The following is a 20,117-nucleotide window of genomic DNA, read 5'->3' as shown; positions in this document are numbered from 1 at the left end:
GCCTTGAGGGCAAGAGCATCTCTATTCCGACTTGCTGCTTACTTCTTCAACTCGTAGGCAGCTGGTGGTACCTTTAGCTTTTGTCTGCTGAGGTCTTTCCCTCCTTCCAATGGTCCTTCTGGACAGAATCCAAGGCAATCCCACTGGCTTTCTCCCCCCTGTGCCTCTTGTCTGGCCCATGGCAGATATCTACTATCTTCCATTCTGAAAAATTTGGGTAATGCAAGCCATTCAGCATAGCCACCTCTTCTCTAACCTGCCATCAAAGCAACCACATTTTGGCCTTTGGATTTTCCAGGAGTCATTCCCCAGCCCACTCTTTCCCAAGTGCAGAGGATGCATTACAAGCTCTAGAGATGGTCCCATGCGAAGCCCTCCCTCTTGACTGGAGATGGGGCCCCTCGACCCACCACCTATTTCTCCCCTTTGGTAGAGGTGGGACAAGAACAGCGATCTTTGAAAAATCCTCTTAACTCATTGCTAACTTCGAGCCCTTTTATGACATCAGAGTGGACGTGGAAATTAAAAGCAGTAGCACCATTTCCCCCATCTTCCATTTTCAGTCCTACAGGTTTCAGAATCTCACTTCACACATTTGCTTCCACTTTTAATCCGATTTGGAGCTCTCTGCCAGGCATGTGTGAGGGACAGGGGTATGGAACTTAGTTTATTACAAAAGAACCGGAAATATAATGGACCGTAGAGGAAGGGATAAAATCAAAAGGCGTAATTTTTTCAAATGTTGTCAAGAGGCTAAGGCCTCCATAAGGGCAAATGACAGGAACAGTGGCATTTAGAGGCCAAGAGATCTAAAACAATGTGGGATTGTATCAGAGAATAGGATATCGGAGAATAATTACAAGGTTCAAGGTGTGGGCGCCTACAGCTGTGATTAAGGATTCTGAGATGGGAAGATTACCCTGGATTACCCAGGTGGGCTTTCAATATACTCACAAGGGTCCCCATAAGAGGACGACAAGAAGATCAGAGGAGGAATTAGATGTGACAACAGAAGCTAGTGTTTGGAAGATACAAGCAAGGGCTGCTCACCAGCCAAGGAATGCAGGAGGCCCCCGGAAGCCAGAAAAGGCAAGGGAACAGATTATCCTCGAGAGCCTCGAGAATGAATCAACCCTGCTGACACCTTTCGTCCACTGAAATTGATTTGGGGCTTCTAGCCTCCAGAACTTTAAGACAGTTAAGTTTATATTGTTTGAAGCTGCTAAGTTTGTGGTGATTTATTATAGAGCAATAATCAACTCTACAGGAGTCAAGGTCTAAATCTTTATTCCAATGGATTCTTCCTTTAAGGAGAGAAAAATCCTAACATTAGTCAGTATGAAGAGTAACATTCATGCACATTCAGGTTTGGAGTAGTGGGGATAGAGAAATTCACCAAAGAGGAAAAAAGCTTAAGATAAACTTGTTTAAAAAAAAAAATACTCCTTGTGTGGCATAACCTGGATATACCAAGAAACACCAAGAACCCAGAAAACCACCAATTAGCACTTTCCATCTTTTTTAAGCTTTGGGAAAATTCTGTTTTCAAGATAGCAGGCTGACATGCTGCATTCTCTACCTCCCCGAATATGTAGAAATTATAGAAATGATATAATTAGTAAATATTTAGAAATGTTTGAAAACGAGAATTCTCATTTGACAAGAACCTGCAAAGAAACTGCAAAAGAAGAAAAGGAAATTAAAAACAATAACGCATGATTTTCAAAGTGTGGTGACCAAACCCACATCAGCATCACTTGAAACTCATTCCAAACTGCAAACTCTTGAGCCCCATTTCAGACCTAATAAGTTAGAAACATGGTTGGAATGTATCAATTATCAATTTGAATCTAACAAACAGAAAACATCCATTCTAGAACTTCAATTGCTTGGAATATTTAAAAATACTGACCACGGGCAACCAAGAATTGAAGAAAATTCATTGTTGCACTCGGGTTAGAATTTACTAGAGCCACATTATTACTTGCATAGCTAGCAAGGAAAAAAACCTAGATGTCCAGGGCTGAAAAGCCTGCACAATTTAGATGGTGATGGAGATATGATTGTCAACACAATTCATCAACATTAAGTAAGAACGAATTTCCATTTCCTACAACTATCATCTATAGATTACAATACCCTGTTTTAGACATTTTTAAATGAATACTGCTTTTGAGGAGATGAACAGCAACTCTGCATTTTGGTAATGAATGAAATCCCAAGAACTCTGTATTGCATAGCTCAGAAAGAACCTGCTCTTAACGCAACAGCTTGTAACTTGATTCTTCACAGCAAGAGAATACATAAATGTAAGTAAGACCTTCACCCACCTCTATGACTCTGTTTCCTGTGTTCCTGAGATCACCAGAAAATAAACAGTACCCAATTCTTTCTCATTTTCTAACTGAAGACGATAAGAACTAGCCTGGTAAAGTAATTTGAGATTTCAAATTACTTCATTTAAGGAAATCACTTCCTGTCAAAGCGTAGCATTCTTGCTGATAAATCCTCTTTTATTCTAAACGAAAACTTGTTTGTTTATAATTTCTTTCTTCTAAAGTCTCCACAAATTCAGGAAATTGGTGTCATTTAAGTCATATTCACAGACCAAATGCAATATTAGGAAACAATCCTTAAAAAATCCATGATGTTGGCCGCCTGGATGGCTCAGTCAGTTAAGCATCCAACTCTTTGATTTCTGATCAGATCATGACCTCAGGGTCTTGAGGTCAAGCCCCACGTTGGGCTCTGCATGGGCATGGAGCCTGCTCAAGATTCTCTCTCTCCCTCTGTTCCTCCCCCTCTTGCTTTCTCTCTCTCAAAAGAAAAAAAAAAATTCTGGATGTGAAAAATACACACTGCAAAAAAAATAATCTCTTACCTTAAAAGAAATAAAGTTACATAAAATTTTCATAAATTGGTGGTATTTTAAATGTCCCTTAGAGGAACATAACAAACAAATTGAGACATTTCCACAGTTAAAAAAGAAGTAATGCTCCAGGTATAAATTTTAAAGCTAATATTGAGCAAATAAATAGAATGATTTATATAAAGTTCAAAAAACGCAAAATATATATTGTATCTGGATACATGTATATATGTTAATTGCATAACATGAAATTAAATGATAAACATCACCTTTGGTGCAGTGGCTACCTCTGGAAAGGGAGGGAAATGGGATCAGAGAGGGGTATACAAGCTATTTAAACTGGACCTTATGTTTTATTAAAAAAAACCAAAACCTCAAGTTGGACAAAATGTTAGTATTTGATATTGAAGGGATACGTAGGTTTCTTTCCATTATTTTCCATGATTTTCTGTATGTTTAAAATACTAATTTTTTAAAAAATTAAGAACTGAAAGACAACAAAATCCCCACATATCAAAATCTGTGGGCTGCAAAGTAGTACAGAGAACTTACAGTCTAAAATGAATTAGAAAACAAGAATTTAAAATAAAGAACAAGTTGACAAAGTGCAACAAAATAAACCCAAAAAAGACTGAAAATGTTATTTTTAATTCATGAACAAATGAATTAAATATAAAAAAGTATATACAACAAGAAAGTGCCAACAGAGTTGCCCAGTGTTGGGGAAAAAACAACACGCTAAGACCAGCAGCTTTAAAACTTCTGGTCTCAGAAATGCTTTACACTTTCAAGTTTTTTTGTTAGTTCTATAATAGTCAACGTACTAGAAATTGAAACCAAGAAAAATTTTCAATGTTCATTTCTTATTTTAAAATAACAACAAAATGAACATGTTTTCGTGAAATATAACTTCATTTTCCAAAATAAAACCAACCAAAAAGATGTAGTGAGAAAACTGGCATTACTTTACACGTTTGCAAATTTCTTTACTACCTGGCCTAATAGAAGCCAACTGCTTCTGGGTGCAATCTGCTGAGATATGCTGTCTGGGGTGAAGTATATGAAGAAAATCTGGCTTCACACAGATACGTCATTGGAAAAAACAGAATAGCAGCCATTTCAGACCACTGTGGATATTCTCAGACACAGTAGCAAAACTCAACATGTTGTAATTACAGATGAACTGCAACATGGAGTCTGAAACCCCATCAAGTGAGCTTTTGGCACTGTTAACCCCGAAATCCATTAGTTTATCTTGCTTTTTGGAATGGACCTTGTTACCATGCATGATTTTGTGAACACTGTACATTGGTCATTCTCCCTTCCCTATAGGTTCTCCTCAACCTGAGTAATTTCCTTAACGCTTCCTGCCTCAGTTGGCTGCAAGTGGCAAGGGGAGTCACTAGAGACACAGGACACAGGACTCTCTCTCTTTGGATGTTCCTTTCCTCTCTCAGCAATCTGCTTTTAACACACTGGGGAAAGGTGGACAGTTGAGGACGGAAGAGAATTATAAAACTGTCCCAAATTGGAATAGGCCATGTTGTGAACTTCCTGCCACTTCAGAGGCAAAAAGATAAATGTGTATTTGGGTGGGATGTTAAGGGAGGGGACACAAATTAATGAGATTGGACTAAATCCTTAATTTAATAATTTAAAATTATTTTAATTTTTAAAAATGCAAACATACAAAGGTTGAAAAATAATACGATTATGCATTTCCTCTGAGGAACTAAGCTGTGAAGGGAGAGGAGACTGGCAAAAGAAAGGTGGGGTTTCTGTTTGCTTTTTTCACATGGCAGAGACCCGGGTACCTTTATAGGCAAGAGCCAAGGAAAAAGATGGAGAGATGATGACAATGATGATATGGTACCTGGCCTTCAGATCAATTTTCCAGTGGTTTGCTGAAAGCAGCCAGGTTAAGGTCTGGGGCAGTCCAAATCCTCAGGCCAGTCATCACTGCCCATGAGGAGCCTCTTCAGTTTATCTCTACATACCTTAGAAATACTATCTGGTGTACACAGGATGCTACGAAAAGGCACCACTTCAGATAATTCTCAAACTATAAAAACGAGTTTCATCCATTCATTCATTTCAATACCTGAGCACAAATAAGTGTCAGGCACTTGCTCAGGGCTGGGGAAAAAGCAAAGAACAGAAGAGAGGATTCCTGCCCTCGTGGAACTACTTTCTGGTGGGAGGAAGAGGTGTGACCAAGTATATACTGGAGGCTATAAATATTTTAACAAAAATAGGTAGGTGGATAGGGAGGCAGGGGGGATACTGGAGTCAAGAAAGACCTGATGAGAAAGGTGACATTCAAACAGATTTCAAAATGGTGAAGAAGCCAGCCAAGGCTGATATCCAAGACAAGAGAGTTTTAAGTGGAATCGTTACTGAAATAGCAAGGAGACTACAGTATGGCCTAACAGGCCCTTTCATACTCAGTGGCATAAAACAGCTTTCAGTGGTCAGTTAGCATCTGCAGGGTTCAGCGCTTGCATCAAATTTTTTAATTAATTGAAATATTCTTCAACAAAAAACAACATGTGCAAACTGTGTAACACAGTGCCTGACAAGAAGGACACTAAAAAGTCACCTATTATTGGTTAATAATAGTACATATAAAAGCAGAGCTCTTCCAACTGAAGCTGGAGTAGTGAGTTGAAAAGCTAAATTCTTGCCTCGTCCTTTCTGTAGCGCACAGCACTGTTCGACCCAGTTCACACCACACGGAGCCACTCAGAAGACCCAGAACTCTCCTTACAGAAGTTGTATGAGTAACAATACGTACCTTACCTTGTCCAAGCGTTGCAATTAATAACTGTGTTCTAAATTATGTTGATCTGTACTGCTAATGAGATCTGTTAAAGCGCAATGAAAATTAGAGCAAGTCTGAATAATAAGCATCCCTTTATTTGCTGACGCCATTACAAAAAACGGATTACATTAGCAACAAAAAAGTGTTTTCTTGAAGTCAGAGGCAGTTACTCCCCTAAGTGTTAAGTAAAACAGTGTACATCAGTATTAAAATGTTAAATTTTATATTGTCTTTACCACTTTGATCTTCTGAACAATTTTATTGAGCAAAATAAGATAAAAGATTACATGTTTATTTTATCTTCAGGAATGTAAAGGTCTAATTATTCAAACAGTTTTTATTATAAAACTAAACTCTGAAGGTGTCTACAGAGTTGGCTTTTTTTTTTTTCTCTCTTTAAATCAGTAGTCTAACAAGGATTAGAAAAGACAAAACTCTGTTCAGTGTTTCTGACAAAGTAGAAAGGGTGAAAACATAAATAAGGCTTTAATTTGGCAAAATATAATACAATGCCTTCTGTTATCCTTGAATGAACAGTTTCCCAGTTACTTCACTCTGTAAAAAATCAGAAAGAAAGAAATTCATTTTAAAACAAGAAACAAAAGGCAATCCGAAGACACTTGTCAAACACCAAAAATACATATTCTATTTGATCTCGTACGGTTCTTTCAACTAGGATCAAAGCAATTATACTAATTGTAATCAAAAATGAGAGAGAAATCACAGGATTCAGAAGCTTTTGAGGTGGATTTAAAAATATGAGTGAAAACCTCAGGACCAAACAGAATAATGTGGGGATTTGAAAATACTATTAGGAAATTTAAGAGAACACTGGAAATCCAGTTTTATTAGTTCTACTCAAGAAAATATAAAGCTAATAAGGTGACGAGCACTGAAATTTACAACTCTCCTCCATGAATAAAGTTTCAGACAGAAATTTTCTGAGGTCATGCGAAGCTTTCCAAGTCAGGTAAAATGACTGTAAGAAATTAAACTTCAAAAGTCATTACAGAGACTAAAAAGACTTAACCAAAATGCAACATATAAATTCTGACTGGATCCTGGTTTGGGAAAAACAGCTAACAAGGTATTTGTGGTGTAACTGGGGAACGTGAACATGGATTTAATAATGGATAATTGTATGTAATTGCTGGTTTTGTTCGGATGTGAGAGTGGTACTAGGGATTTATAAGAGAATGCTTTTGTTCTTCAGAGGTGCATACCCAAGTGCTTAGGATAAAATGTCATCTCTGAAAGTGACTTTCCAACAGTCTGACATTAACCAAATACGTATATACATGGAAAGAGATGAAGCATGTGAAGCATGTGTGAGTGTTGCACTATTCTTTCAACTTTTATGTGAACTTTTTCAAAATAAAAAGTTGAGGGGAAAAGAATGAGAAGGTGAAAAGCAAAGTTATCACTGGCTATCACGTTCGCTAATTAAAAACAAGATTAACAGTGGATCAGAAAGTCTACACAGCCCAATGGTATGGGACACTATTAAGTGCTATGTAAACACACCACAGAAAATGAAAACCTGAGCTATGTGATAGCCAATGTAAAGTGTAGAAATAAAAGCTAGTTTTTATCTGGAACACTAATCCTTATACTTCAACACCACTTTAAAAGAACATCTTTCTTTCAGAAACAAGAGACGACTACATCATAAAAAAATTTGTCACATGGAATAGGGAGAGCACATACATACAAAACACACACACACACAAACCTTCACCTCAATTTTTTCTGGATAACATTTAGAGCCTCTCCAACTCACTACTGACAAAATACCAACTTCAGGAAAAAGTCAGAATTGACAACACAAACTCTAAGAGGCTGGCAACAAAGGATTAGACAGAATGAGAAGGAAAAAAAGCAGCAACAAAAAGAGGTCAGGGCACATAATGCCTGAATTAGAGAAGAAAAATACTGACTAAGAGCGTAGGTACTGGGCAGAGACCACCTCAATTTAAATCCCAGCTCACCCAGTTACTAGTTGCATGACCTTGGGCAAATTATAGAACTTCTGTGGGTCTGTTGTAAAGGGGGAATAAAAATAATAATAATAATAATAACAACACCACCACCACCACCACCACCTACCTACCCACTGCCTTGGGTTGTTGCGAAGATTAAGCAAATGACCACAAGTCAGAAGCCTGCTCAGGCTTAGAAGGGTACTCATGAAGTGACTGCTGGTAAAATTAACCTCCTCCCTCCACAGGATTCCATAAACTGGTTCCAGGGTAAGAGAACCTGAGTGTTATGGTCTGAATGTTTGTGCCCACCCCCCAAATTCATATATTGAAATTCTAACCCCCCAATGTAATGGCATTTGGAAGTGGGGCCTTTGGAAAACTCCACCATCATGAATGGGATTAGTGTCCTTCTGAAAGGGACCTCAGAGAGCTCCCATGCCCCTTCTGTCATGCACGGACTGTCAGATATAAATGTTATTTAAGCCACCAGTCTATGGGATTTTTATTATAGCAGCCCAAACAGACTAAGATGCTGGAGTAATGAAATCTTCTGATATGGTCAGACATACAGTTTGAACACTTAGAAGACAAGCAAATATTAAACATAAGGAAAAATAGGTATCTGGGAACAAAAAAAACACACTAAAAAGTACTAGTGTTGCTAGTCCAAAGCTTAAAAAAAAAAAAAGTATCTTAATTCATACAAAGGAAGGGAAGGGATGACAATCTTCTTTTTGGGGGGATGGGGGATAGGAGATAGATAGGAAGACTTCCAAAAGAAAAGAAAGGTTAAGGTCTTAGAAATTAAGGATGTAAGATCAATACACATACCCATACAGCTCACAGAAATGCTGTGTATATTAGGATTTAGAAAAAAACTCTAAATTACTGCATTTCATCCCATTTTTGCCTTCTAAAAACGGTGCTTCCCTTATCAAATATGTAGAGCATTAAACGATTCATATGTACTTGTGGTATATACTAAAAAGAAGTTTTCCAACATCAGATATTAACCTATTACTTACATTTCAATGATTAAACAAGCTGTATTTCCAATTTAATCATCAGGTAGTAGTGGTTTTTTGGTTTTCTCATCCAACATAGGGACTAGTTTTAATAACGTTCACAATAGGGGCACCTGGTTGACTAGGCTGAATGTCAGACTCTTGATTTCGGCTCAGATTGTGATCTCAGGGTTGTGAGATGGAGCCCTGCGTTGGGTTCCGCGCTGAGCTCCTGCTTAAGATTCTTGCTCTCCCTCTCCCTCTGTCCCTTCCCACCCCCGCTCCCACAAAAGGAAATAAATAAGTCACTAGTTCACAAGAGGGAGAATATACCGAGCAAAAACGATGGCTGAAGTTAAAAATTGGGTAATAAACATTTAAAGGGCACAAGGAAGGCTGTGCGAACCAAGGAATCTGCAGGGAGGGGGTTCTCACTGCCAATGCCAGTAGAGCCTACAGAAGAGAGTTCTCGCGTGCCTAGTAGACCCCGATCTTCATACAACCCACTCTATCCATTCTATTCCTCACATTGCACTGCTGGTGCTCAACCACCTTTTCACCTGCCAAATTTGGAGGAGGATGTGCAGGGAAGAGAATAAGGTTGAAGACATGGGGAAAAGTTACCAGCGAAGCAGGAAGCAGATTATTTTCTAATTTGGATATGGGAGGTAATGTGACAGAAGTTTAACTACAGGCAATGGAGAGGTCAGCTTACCAAGGATAAAAGATTAAGGTGTAATTATTTTTGCTGACAGGTTAAAAGAATGAGTTGGGTTTGTCTACAAAATCTTGTGGAGGTAACTGACCTGAAATAGCATTTTAAAGGAGAGTTTATGTTAAGGCAGACCAGAAGACAATCATTCTATTAAAGTGAGATAGAATGCCCCTATAACCAAAATGGTGATCCACCCAACTTTTCCAGGACACCTAACCTATTTGGAGGGCAGTAAAATTTCATAATATGGTTTGGTTAATGATAGGTTTATCTATCTTCAATTAAGACTCTAACTTCAGGGATGCCTGGGTGGCTCAGTTGGTTAAGCGTCTGCCTTCAACTCAGGTCATGATCTCATGTCCTGGAATCAAGCCCCTCATTGGGCTTCCCTGCTCATCAGGGAGTCTGATTCTCCTTCTGCTCCTCCCCCAACTCATGCTCTCTCACTTACTTTCTCACTTTCTTTCTCAAATAAATAAATTAATTAATAAGATCTTTAAAAAAAAAAAAAAAACTCTCACTTCAGGAGTTAAAAAATGGGATTTGATTACCTTATAAGCAGACTTAAGTAAAACTCAGTTTCCAATTTAAAGAAATTGTGCTGACTTGATTTTCAATTCAGCATCTTCTCCCATAAAAACATTATAGTCATTTTATTTTACCAAGTCATTGAAGGAAAAAAAAAATCACATAGATACTTTACCAGATCAGGATAAACTAAAGCAGCATCTGCCCATATTATGCAATGAACAAAACCTAGGTAAAAGTCATAAGAGAGTCTGTTTTATAAGAAGGTCAAAGGGGGCAAAAACAAAAGGTTTTCCCCCTCCAAGCTGCAAGACCAAAATATGAAAGAGATGGAAATAAAACTCCAAGAAAGCTAAAGCTGTCATCTGCAGGTGCTGAGAGAGATAAAGAAGGAATCCTTCCAGTAGGGCAGCAAGAACTCCTGTAGTCCTGGTAAACCTACACTACAAATACATTCACACACACTTTCTCAATTACCCATAAACAGACAACAGTACCTCAGTTACTCTTACCTAATACCTGGTAGTGTTCCTTCTCCTTTGTGAGCTGTTGGTTTACTGCCTGAAGCAACTGCTGTAACTGTGTGACCGTCTGATTTAGACTTACAGACATCGTCTCCTTCTCAGAAGACTCCTAAAGAGAAGACGAAAGTGATGAAAAACTCCAAACATAAGGAAAAGGCATTTGCAACCCAAAACAGAAAATGTTTTACTGTTTTAAATCCAAACATGAAAAATCTTGAAAATGACATAAAAATTAACAAAAAGCACCTACAGAAACAGTGTTTGCTATCTAGTGATACAAACTAGGTTGCACCAAAGAAAGCTATGTTCTGTCACTAGGCCAACAAAGGCAATAATCTAGACCCTGAACAATAGTTGTAAATCCATTTCTCCTTTCAGAAAAAAAATCTGCCAGATACCAAAGGAGAGCACATTCATATCAGTAAAAATAAGTTCACATATATTGAGCTCTAAGTGGTAGGCAGCACTGCTGTGTTACACACTATTCTAAGCATTTTATATAGTAACTCATTTACTCCCTTCAACAATCCTACAGGATTGGTACTATTATCACTGCCTCTCACAGATGGGGCAACCAAAGCACACAGAGGCTAAGGAAAGTTGTCCAAAGTCAGACAGGTACTAAGTAGCAGGGTCAGGATTCAAGCACAGGCAGTCTAACAAAGTACACATTCTTTTTTTTTTTTTTTTAAGACTTTATTTATTTATTATTAGAGAGAGAGAGAGTGAGAGAACAAGTGGGAGGAGAGGCAAATGGAGAAGCAGACTCCTCACTGAGCAGGGGTGAAAACAAACACTAATAAAAACAGTGCATTTCAGAGATAAGAGATCGGGAAGAAAAGACAACCTTCAGTAAGAATGCAACATAACTGATGGAAGTACATTACAAAGGCATTTTTTAAAATCAGAGACAGATCTCACACATTTTTATTCTTCATATACTTTACAAGGTAATTAGCCTAGAGATTTGGGGTAAAAGAAAATGCATACCATTTCTGGGGAAACATCACTATTCTCAATAACAGTAGTGTCTCCAGCAGCTTTTACTATTTTTGACTGGATAAGATCCAGCGACTGTTGAGCCTGTAAGGAAAGCAATATGGTAGCCTCTAAATACAACAATGGAGTATTATAAGAAAAAAAAATGAGTGATTTTCTTACATATTTTGTACAAGATTAAAGCTCATCTCAAAATACAATGGACAGGCAATATATTTGGTTTTTTTCTCCAAAATGAAAACAGTTTCCTCCCAGACCAGATTATAAAAACATATGCTGTTTTAGTAAGTTCACACAATAGAGAAAATGTATAAAGAAATTAAAAGAAGAAATAACCACAGTTGATATTTAGGTTAACATTTGTCTAGCTCAAGCATCAGCCAAATCTGGCCATAGCCTGTTTCTGTACAGTGCACAAGGTAAGAGTGGTTTTTACATTTTTAAAGGGTTGTGTTAAACACACACACAAAGAAGGGTATGTGAGAGAAACCATATATGCCCCACAAATCCTAAATAGTGGCTTTGCTCTGACCCTCTTGTTTAGATCCCTCTTGTATACATAAATGTGCTAACAGAAAATTTGGGCAGAAAATTTCATACAAAGGGGCTTTTAACATACCTGCTATTTTACACCTGCTTGTTTTACAAAGTATTTTGTTAACTGTTTTTATCAGTAAATATTTATGTGGATTTCTAATCCAAGTGTTGCACAGTATTTGTGGTCTACATACATGGGGCAGTTCACCATCTTCCAACTGTTGCGTCAGCAATCATAAATAAGACAGCAAATACGTATCTTTGAGCACCTGTTTAATATCCTTAATATCTGAGAAACAACACTGCTAGGCTAAAACTGCATGGTTTATATTTTGATCAAGAGGTCAGAAATTAAAATCACCTATCAAAGATAAGTCAGATTGCTCATCCTTAACAATGTATCATGAATCTACATTTGAGCTCTGAAACAAACATCCTGAGTTCACATTTTATCTACTGGTAACAGTAACACCAAAATAATCTGAAGCAATTCTGGATTCCTACACTTATTTTTTCATCATGCTAAATGTACTCTTCATGGATTCCTAGGCTTTTACATAACAATTAGAAGCTATATCATACAAAACAAACAAAAATATTTCTTTCAACTTTTAAAAAAGTGACATATTTGTTTTGGTAATGACTCCCACAAATACAACCATAGCTCTAAAGCAGCTGTGATATAAGCATATGTGACCTGCACTATTAAAAATATCTAAAACCAGAATTACAAATAACTTGCTATCCTAATGTAGGGAGCAAGAAATGTAATCTTAAAAACTCCCTATTTATATATGAGATTAAGAAAGTTTATTTCCACAAAGAAATAAATGAAAGGAACAAATTTCTGAAACATCAGAGATCTATACAAAATTTGGATCTATAAAAATCAAAAGAAACATACTTTGTAAAACTACATAAGAAAATCCCAACAAAACAATATATGGATGTAACCAAATTTTTAAAAAAGAGTACCTTCAGTTACATTTAAAACTCAATCTATACTTTATAAAGCAATTACTTATATAAATGTGTTGAAATAAAGAAGCAAATTAACAATCGAAAAAAAGCCAAAAAGTTTAGTTCCAAAAAGGCAACTGTAGAACAAACAGCTTAAATCTCTAAACACATTTATATGTAAAAAAACTAAATCCAGAATTAGCAGTATGTTTCCTTAAGAATCAAGCCACAACATAGCATGATGATGGCATCTTCAAGACAAGCGATGTCTTACCTTATGCAAGTCACCAGCTACCTTCTGTCTTTCACTTTGTTCAGTTCTAAGCTTTGTGAGTGTTTCATTTAACTGTGTCTTTAACTGTAAAAATAAAGGAACACTACAATTAACTTAATCTGCATCCTTCTTTGATTGCGCTGAGACCTCTCCAAGAATGAATGAGAAAGAATGGGATGGCTAACAGTTACTATGCACAGTGGATTAGCCAGTATGCCGCACCAGATGTATAGAAAAGCTAAGCAGTGCAGGTCCCCATCTGGAAAGCTAACTGTAAGAAAAGCTACAGAAACAAACTAGGGTTCAGAGTAGAAAACTGTAAACGTAAAAATAAAACCACCACATTCCAGTAATGTGCCTTTTAAAAGTATTACTAGTCACTATCCATAAAGTTCTTCATTCATATTTAAATTAAATTAAAAGGCAAGTAGCCAGAAATTTTACTGATTAGTTTTTTAAGGCCTTCTGACCTATACAGTTAAAGTCAATTGTGTAATATTTTAAAAGACATTGAATGGAAGATTACAAATCCAGTAAAATGAAAACTTCAAAAATTTAAACGTTGATCATCCTTTAAAACATCACTAAAGAGCACACAGGCCTAATTATACAATAAGCGATGTCTTAAGATACACTTCTCAAGAACCACTTTGTCCAAACAGTCGTAAAGTTCTATAAACTCTAGTGCCAATATATAATACCTCTTCTCATGTTAAATGCTCCAATTAAATATGAATGAGGAAAATGGACTACACTGACAATAAATAACTTTCTTATTAAACTCATCAAGTTAATTGATTTTTGCCTCACACCGATAGGCATAACATCCCAAACAGTTTCTAGAGATCCAAAAGGGAGAAATATAAGATACTAACCTTTTGAACTGAAGAAAGAATTAGTAAGGGACATTCCATTTGGAAATTTTATTTGGGGAACTCTATCTAAATACCCAAATGCTTCAGTTTCTGCTCTTTCACTTAACTATATAGTACATCAGAGAATTATTCCTTTGGTTCCCAAACATACAATGTACGTATAAGTAAACAAAATTATTTTATCTTAAAATGTGGCAAGTCATCCTGAGCAAACAGAAAGACTAAAATAAAGATTACGAATTCAAGGCAAAAATAAGAAACAAGAACCATTTAAAATGGCCCCTTAACGTAGAGAGGCAAAAATACAAAGAGAACATTAGGCTGAACTCAACCATAATCCTATGGGTTTGATGCTACTGTTGGAGTGAGCTACCAAGCATCAAAGTTAAAAGTAAAATCTCCAACAACTGTAGTTAAAAATGATTTTTTAAAAACACATTATAGAGTAAGGCTTATGGCTTATAGCTATGGCATAATCACAGTCCTGATCTGTGCAATATATGGCAAGCGTATGTATAAAACTAGTCACACGCAGCAGTGGGAATGATTCAATTAAATAAAATGAAGATAAAACTAAAACCAAAATTTTATCTCAAAAATAAAGAGGGTGGGCTCTATGTGTACTTTTCAAAGAGCCCTACCTTGAAAACTCATTCCCATAAATCACTGCCATAACACGGAAGACCAACCACAAATGAGTGAGTTAAGAAGTTTTCTTTGATACACACAGCAGAAGAAAGTTCCAGAACAGGGAGGGTTAACTTGGGATAAGGAGAAAACGAACTATAATCTTCCTAGTTTATTCAGATACTTTCAATTTAGTCATGTGTTATAACAATTTCTCGGTCACAGGAAGACAAAATGATTGTTTGAAACATACAACGAGATAGTCATATTTATCTACCAGCTAAGCTTGCCAGAATCAGTGTGAATTTACAGAAAATCTAAGAATGGGAGAATACAGGGTACTCTATGTCATTAGAAAGCATTAGCTACCTTAGTCATCTTTAAGTCTACAGTTTTAGAATTACCATGTTCTAAATGTTATGTTGATGATAAAGAATTTCACAAGCTTTTTGTTATTTATAATCTATAGAAAGACCAGTTAAAATAAGAAGCTGGAATGAATTATTGCCCTTGAATGAAGAATACATATCTTCAACCTTCAATAATCTCCTTCCAGGTGAGAAAACAAGAGGTCCAGTTAACTATAACTCTAAGAATAGACAATCTTCACAATTCAGCCAATCTTTACCTATTTATTTCACTTCTTTATTCACTGAAAATAATGCTGCCCAAAGAATTAGGTTTTATAAAACATGAATTTTTTTCTGGAAAAGAGTTGCAAGCCAAACATGCCATTGTTAGGAGCTAAGAAAAGAAGGATCGTCTTAGGAGTCAAGAAAAGAAAGATCATCTTAAGAGTCATCAGAATACGAAGATTATCTTAAACTTACAAAAATGCCAAGCTAAAGATGTTATTAGCAAGGAGAAAAAGTTTGGATGGTTTCTCCACATGTCAACACAAGTGTTTTCAGAGCCTACTTGATACCCAGTGGAGAACAAGCTTCTTACCAAATTTAGCTCTTCATTCTGTCTTACTGCTTCAGAATATGAATCATCAAGTTTTTTCTGCAATTCAGTCAACAGATCTTTCAGCTGCAATGAAGTTTAGAGTTTAAGATTGATCTTATGATAGCCCATGTTTTGTACGCTACTTGGAAGCTCTGCCACAAACAACTTACACTAAAATATTTTATCACTATTATAAACTTAATTTAAATTGAGAAGCAAGGTCAAAAAAATTCTAAGTACCTCTCTGACTTCTGTAACATAGGTAGATCGTTCAATTTCTGCCTTCTCTAGTTCCATTTCCAAATGCTGTCGTTCTCTTCTCAGCTAGCAATGCAACAAAGAAGAAGTTAACACATTTAAGAATTCCATTCATGATGCTCCCCCACAATGGAAAGTTATGACACTTACAAATACAACACAGTATCATCTCAAACACTACCCAAGATATTCTTAAAAGCATAACAACTGCATCATTAAAGAAATTTTAAAACACAGACCTTAAGACAACGCTTAATGCTAAAAATCAGTCCATAGGTTATAAGTCAAGCGATGAAATAACATACATTTTCAATATCTTTATTTTCTCTTCTTAATCGCTCTAGCTCTTGTTCTGAAGATGTGAATGACAACTGCATCTGAAATGTGAAACAATTATATGACCAAGTAAATCAAGGATATAGAGCTTCTATCTTGTAGAATTTTAATCAGACACTTCAGAGGTTTTGAAATGCATCTCATTTTAAAGCCATACTGAATTTTAAAAGACCTTGAAAATGAGAGCATGACATTTAACTTGATTTAAACTGTAGTCAAAACCTACCCCGTTGGCATGATACTATATTAAGGCCCAACTAGAAGTGCTTATTTTTTTTTCATAACAACCAACTAATAACTGGCTGTATTTAATCCCCAAATGCATTAAGACAGAATACCACCAGCAACCCTAAATTCTGCACAGGTTGGCCCAGGAAAACAAGTAATTTATTTTTATCGAAGTATAATTGGCTACCATATCCTGTTAGTTTCAGATGTACATCATAGTGATTCGATACTTTCATACATTACAAATGATCCCCACAGTAAGTCTAGTTACCACTTGTTGCCATACAAAGATGACTACCACACAGATGACACTCTTTAACATAGCCAAGTAAATGGGAGAAAAATTAGGAATGCACAAGAATATTCAGAACACATGAAGAGAAGGAATCATTAACTTTTTCTTGAATACTATATCATGGGTCACATATCAACATTGCAAAGCGTGTTATGAACCCCAAATTCTTTGCCTTATTTTATCACATAGTAGTTCTACAACTTCCAAAGCACTTTACATTCTAGATCACTACCTTTCAGTCATACTCTAAACCACTGGTTCTCAAATTTGGGTGGGCATTAGAACCAGTTGTGGAACCTCTTTAAAACACAGACTGCTGTCCCCACAGAGTTTCAGATTCAGAAAAATCTCAGGTGAGGCCCAAGAATGAGCATTTCTAACAAGTTTCCAGGTTACTGATGCTGCTGATCCAGGGCCCACACTCTCTGAGAACTACTTGCTCTGTGCTTTTTTAGATACCTGTTTAATAGTCTTCTGTGATTCATCGACTTTAACTTTCCATTTATTTTCTTCTTGCTCCACACTTCTCTGTAGCTTCTGTAAAATTCCTTCCTATGGGCAAAAAGTAAAGTCGTTTTGAAAAATTCATGTTCTCATGATGAGATAAACTATTCAAGCCACTAAGGAAAAAGTTAATAATTTAAAAATAAACCAAAATGTAGATTAAAAATCATTTCCTACTGTTTCTGCTAGGACGGATTTATATTTTTCACACTCGAGCTGTAACAATGTGTGCATTTCATCAGCTTCTTTCAACTTGTGCTCTAGAACCTACAAAGAATGAAATAAAGAAAAATTCTCTAGTTTTACCAGTTTTGTGTGCTTCAAATTTGTTGCAGTATTTAATGGTATATTATGACAAATGGTTTCTGTTTGATACTGAGACACTACATTTCAAACTTTCTTAAGTAACAATCAAGTTCAATGACCTTTTTGGTCATTCAGTCTTTACTAATAAAAACTCCCTGAGCCTGATTACTACAAAATACATCACACAATTTATAATAAATAGGCTTATCACTCTTTAGCAGGATGGTAAAAAATCAAAGCAGAACCACATGTGAAGTCAAGTCACAACACCTGTGCTACACACACATGGAAAAAGAGGATTTTATTCATGCCAGTTGAGATACAAAAAAATTTTCCAAATTTCAGCAAAGATAAAAACACATCTAGGTTCTGAACACTCTTAATGATGTATTTGGGGATACTTTAGCAAACCAGTCGGTTTCTACCTACCTACCTCAACTGATCTTTACTTTTTAAACCCAGGCTAAAAAGAGAGTAAGAGATAAATATACAGTTTTAGAAATGATTATGATACAGAGTTAAAGAAACAGCAAACATTAGCTTTGTATACTTATCAAATGCAATGGAGACTTGTAGCATTTCTATCAAAATTTATACAAAATGAATCACCATCTTATACTTTCTCAAAAGGTCATTATTCTACTTATAATATATACTTTATCTTTCCAAGCTCATAAAGACGAATTGTGATTCTTCCACATCTGGTTACAACACAGATACTTCATTTCTTGAACTAACCTTAACCTCCTCTGAACCTGAAGTTTCAGCCACACATTCTTTTGCCTTCTTTTCAAATCCACGCAACCATTCACTATAACTCTGTAAAAAAGAAAAACAATTTCCAAAAATATCTAAATGAAATAGGTAAACATTTGAAACAAGCAAATTAGATGACTATGAAAAAAACCTATAGACTAAATGTATACTATTAAAATCCTACTTAGCTTCAAATACTGCAATTCAATAAAAGTTAAAAGTCAGCTGAAAAGCTGATTTAGTTGATTTAAGTCTGTTAACATTCCTCTAGGTCATATAGTTTAGATCTCTCCTATACTGGTTTGCTTAGCACAAAAGCAAAAGGAAACAGTAAAAAGATTTTACTTCATGTATAAAATTCACTTTATATCTACTGACTATATTAACTTAAGAATAAATTTAATTAACACTGTTTTATTATAAATTATTCCTTCACATTTTTAAAAACCTAAAAATGCTACACTTTAAGTAGCAGAGTCAATATATTTCTCAAATAAGAGACTACATGCAGAAATATTCAAGTTTTAACAAGTGGATGAACAAAAGCCAAATATCATCACCCAAGTCTTATGGTGATTTATAAATATTTATAGTGTCAATACTGCTTTTAAGAATGAGTCTGTTACACTAAGAATTTTTCATGCTGGTGATCTTACACAGTCTTTAAAGAATAGATATTATAAATCACTAACTCAATACTGCCAAATAAATAAATCCCCCAAATTTATTTCCATTAAGTAACAAAATTAAAAGCAGGAATAAAGAAATAAAAACAGGTCATGGCCACAAAAGAAAAAATATGAAATAGATGAATGGCAATGTCTTTTTCTAGGCTTCATGTATGACCAGCACTAGAACTAACAATATATCCTTAAGCCTGTCCAGTATAAGTTGGCTCATCAGTTGAACCCATAGCAGTATTATCTATAGTGATCAAACCTGAATGTAACCCCAACAGTTACAAAGCTAACAAAAGAATTGTTGCTTCTTGTATAAGTTAAAAGTAGTCTGTGTGTGGATATAACCTGAGAGCAACAGCTAAACTTAGACTACACATAAAACAGGCTATTAAGTTTACTTATACCACACCTAGTACCCACAGAAAGAAGAGGCAAGAGCTCCTTGAAGATACAGCGGATTCCAAGTTTGGGGCAGAAAATGTAAACGATAAATCAGAAACATCTTGTCATACCACAAAGCAAAGAAGCTATGAGAGTTCAGCAGTGCTCTGTCAAAAAGGACTTGACAGCCAGCCTAAATACATTCCAGTGGACCAAAGAAAGACAAGCAGACATTCATAGACCTCATGACAGAAGTCCACAACACTGCCATAAAGAAGTCTTGCCCCACTCCATCCTACCTCTAAACTACTGAACGTGAATCTCATCAGGCATCTGATTACCAATTTATGGGATATAAAAAGGACAGAGAACACACTGACACCACAGGGATGCAGTTAGTTAAATCCAGATTGGGGAATTTCATATGAAACCACTAGGTTTAAAAAAAGGGGGGGGCGTGGCACAGTTGGTTAAGCATCTGACTTGATTTTCAGCTCCGGTCATGATCTCTCGGTGGGTATGGAGCCTGCTTAAATTCATTCTCTCCCTCTCCAAAAAAACAAACCAAACCAAACCAAAATGGGGGGGGGGGGGTTGCTGACATATAGGAGGGGATCCATGGAATCAAAAGGATCTAAGAGACACCTTAAACCAATCATATATTGACCTTAGTTAGGTCCTGATTACAACAAACTACAGCAAGTGGTTGT

At 36.1% G+C, this 20,117-nt stretch overlaps 1 protein-coding gene across 5 annotated transcripts in view; it reads right to left on the bottom strand.

The window, feature by feature from the left end:
* Positions 1-5,763: 5,763 nt before the first annotated feature.
* The window catches only part of KTN1 (kinectin 1), a 101,388-nt gene continuing 87,034 nt past the window's right edge, over positions 5,764-20,117 (bottom strand). For 3 of the 5 annotated variants that reach the window (XM_026480324.4, XM_026480328.4, XM_048220148.2), the window contains 10 exons: positions 18,329-18,409; positions 17,462-17,551; positions 17,240-17,332; positions 16,227-16,298; positions 15,904-15,987; positions 15,664-15,747; positions 13,214-13,297; positions 11,434-11,526; positions 10,432-10,552; positions 5,764-6,245 (listed from right to left, as the gene is read on the bottom strand). In XM_026480324.4, the coding sequence (XP_026336109.2) occupies positions 6,241-6,245; positions 10,432-10,552; positions 11,434-11,526; positions 13,214-13,297; positions 15,664-15,747; positions 15,904-15,987; positions 16,227-16,298; positions 17,240-17,332; positions 17,462-17,551; positions 18,329-18,409 (807 nt within the window). In that variant the 3' untranslated portion in view covers positions 5,764-6,240. The remainder of the gene's footprint in view (positions 6,246-10,431; positions 10,553-11,433; positions 11,527-13,213; positions 13,298-15,663; positions 15,748-15,903; positions 15,988-16,226; positions 16,299-17,239; positions 17,333-17,461; positions 17,552-18,328; positions 18,410-20,117) is intronic. The other 2 variants (XM_026480327.4, XM_026480330.4) reach the window with 1 other exon arrangement.

The sequence above is a fragment of the Ursus arctos genome, unplaced genomic scaffold (assembly GCF_023065955.2).
Source record: "Ursus arctos isolate Adak ecotype North America unplaced genomic scaffold, UrsArc2.0 scaffold_25, whole genome shotgun sequence".
Lineage (NCBI taxonomy): Eukaryota > Metazoa > Chordata > Mammalia > Carnivora > Ursidae > Ursus > Ursus arctos.
The sequence above is the reverse complement of the archived record's forward strand: the minus strand, read 5'-3'. Positions and strand labels throughout refer to the sequence as shown.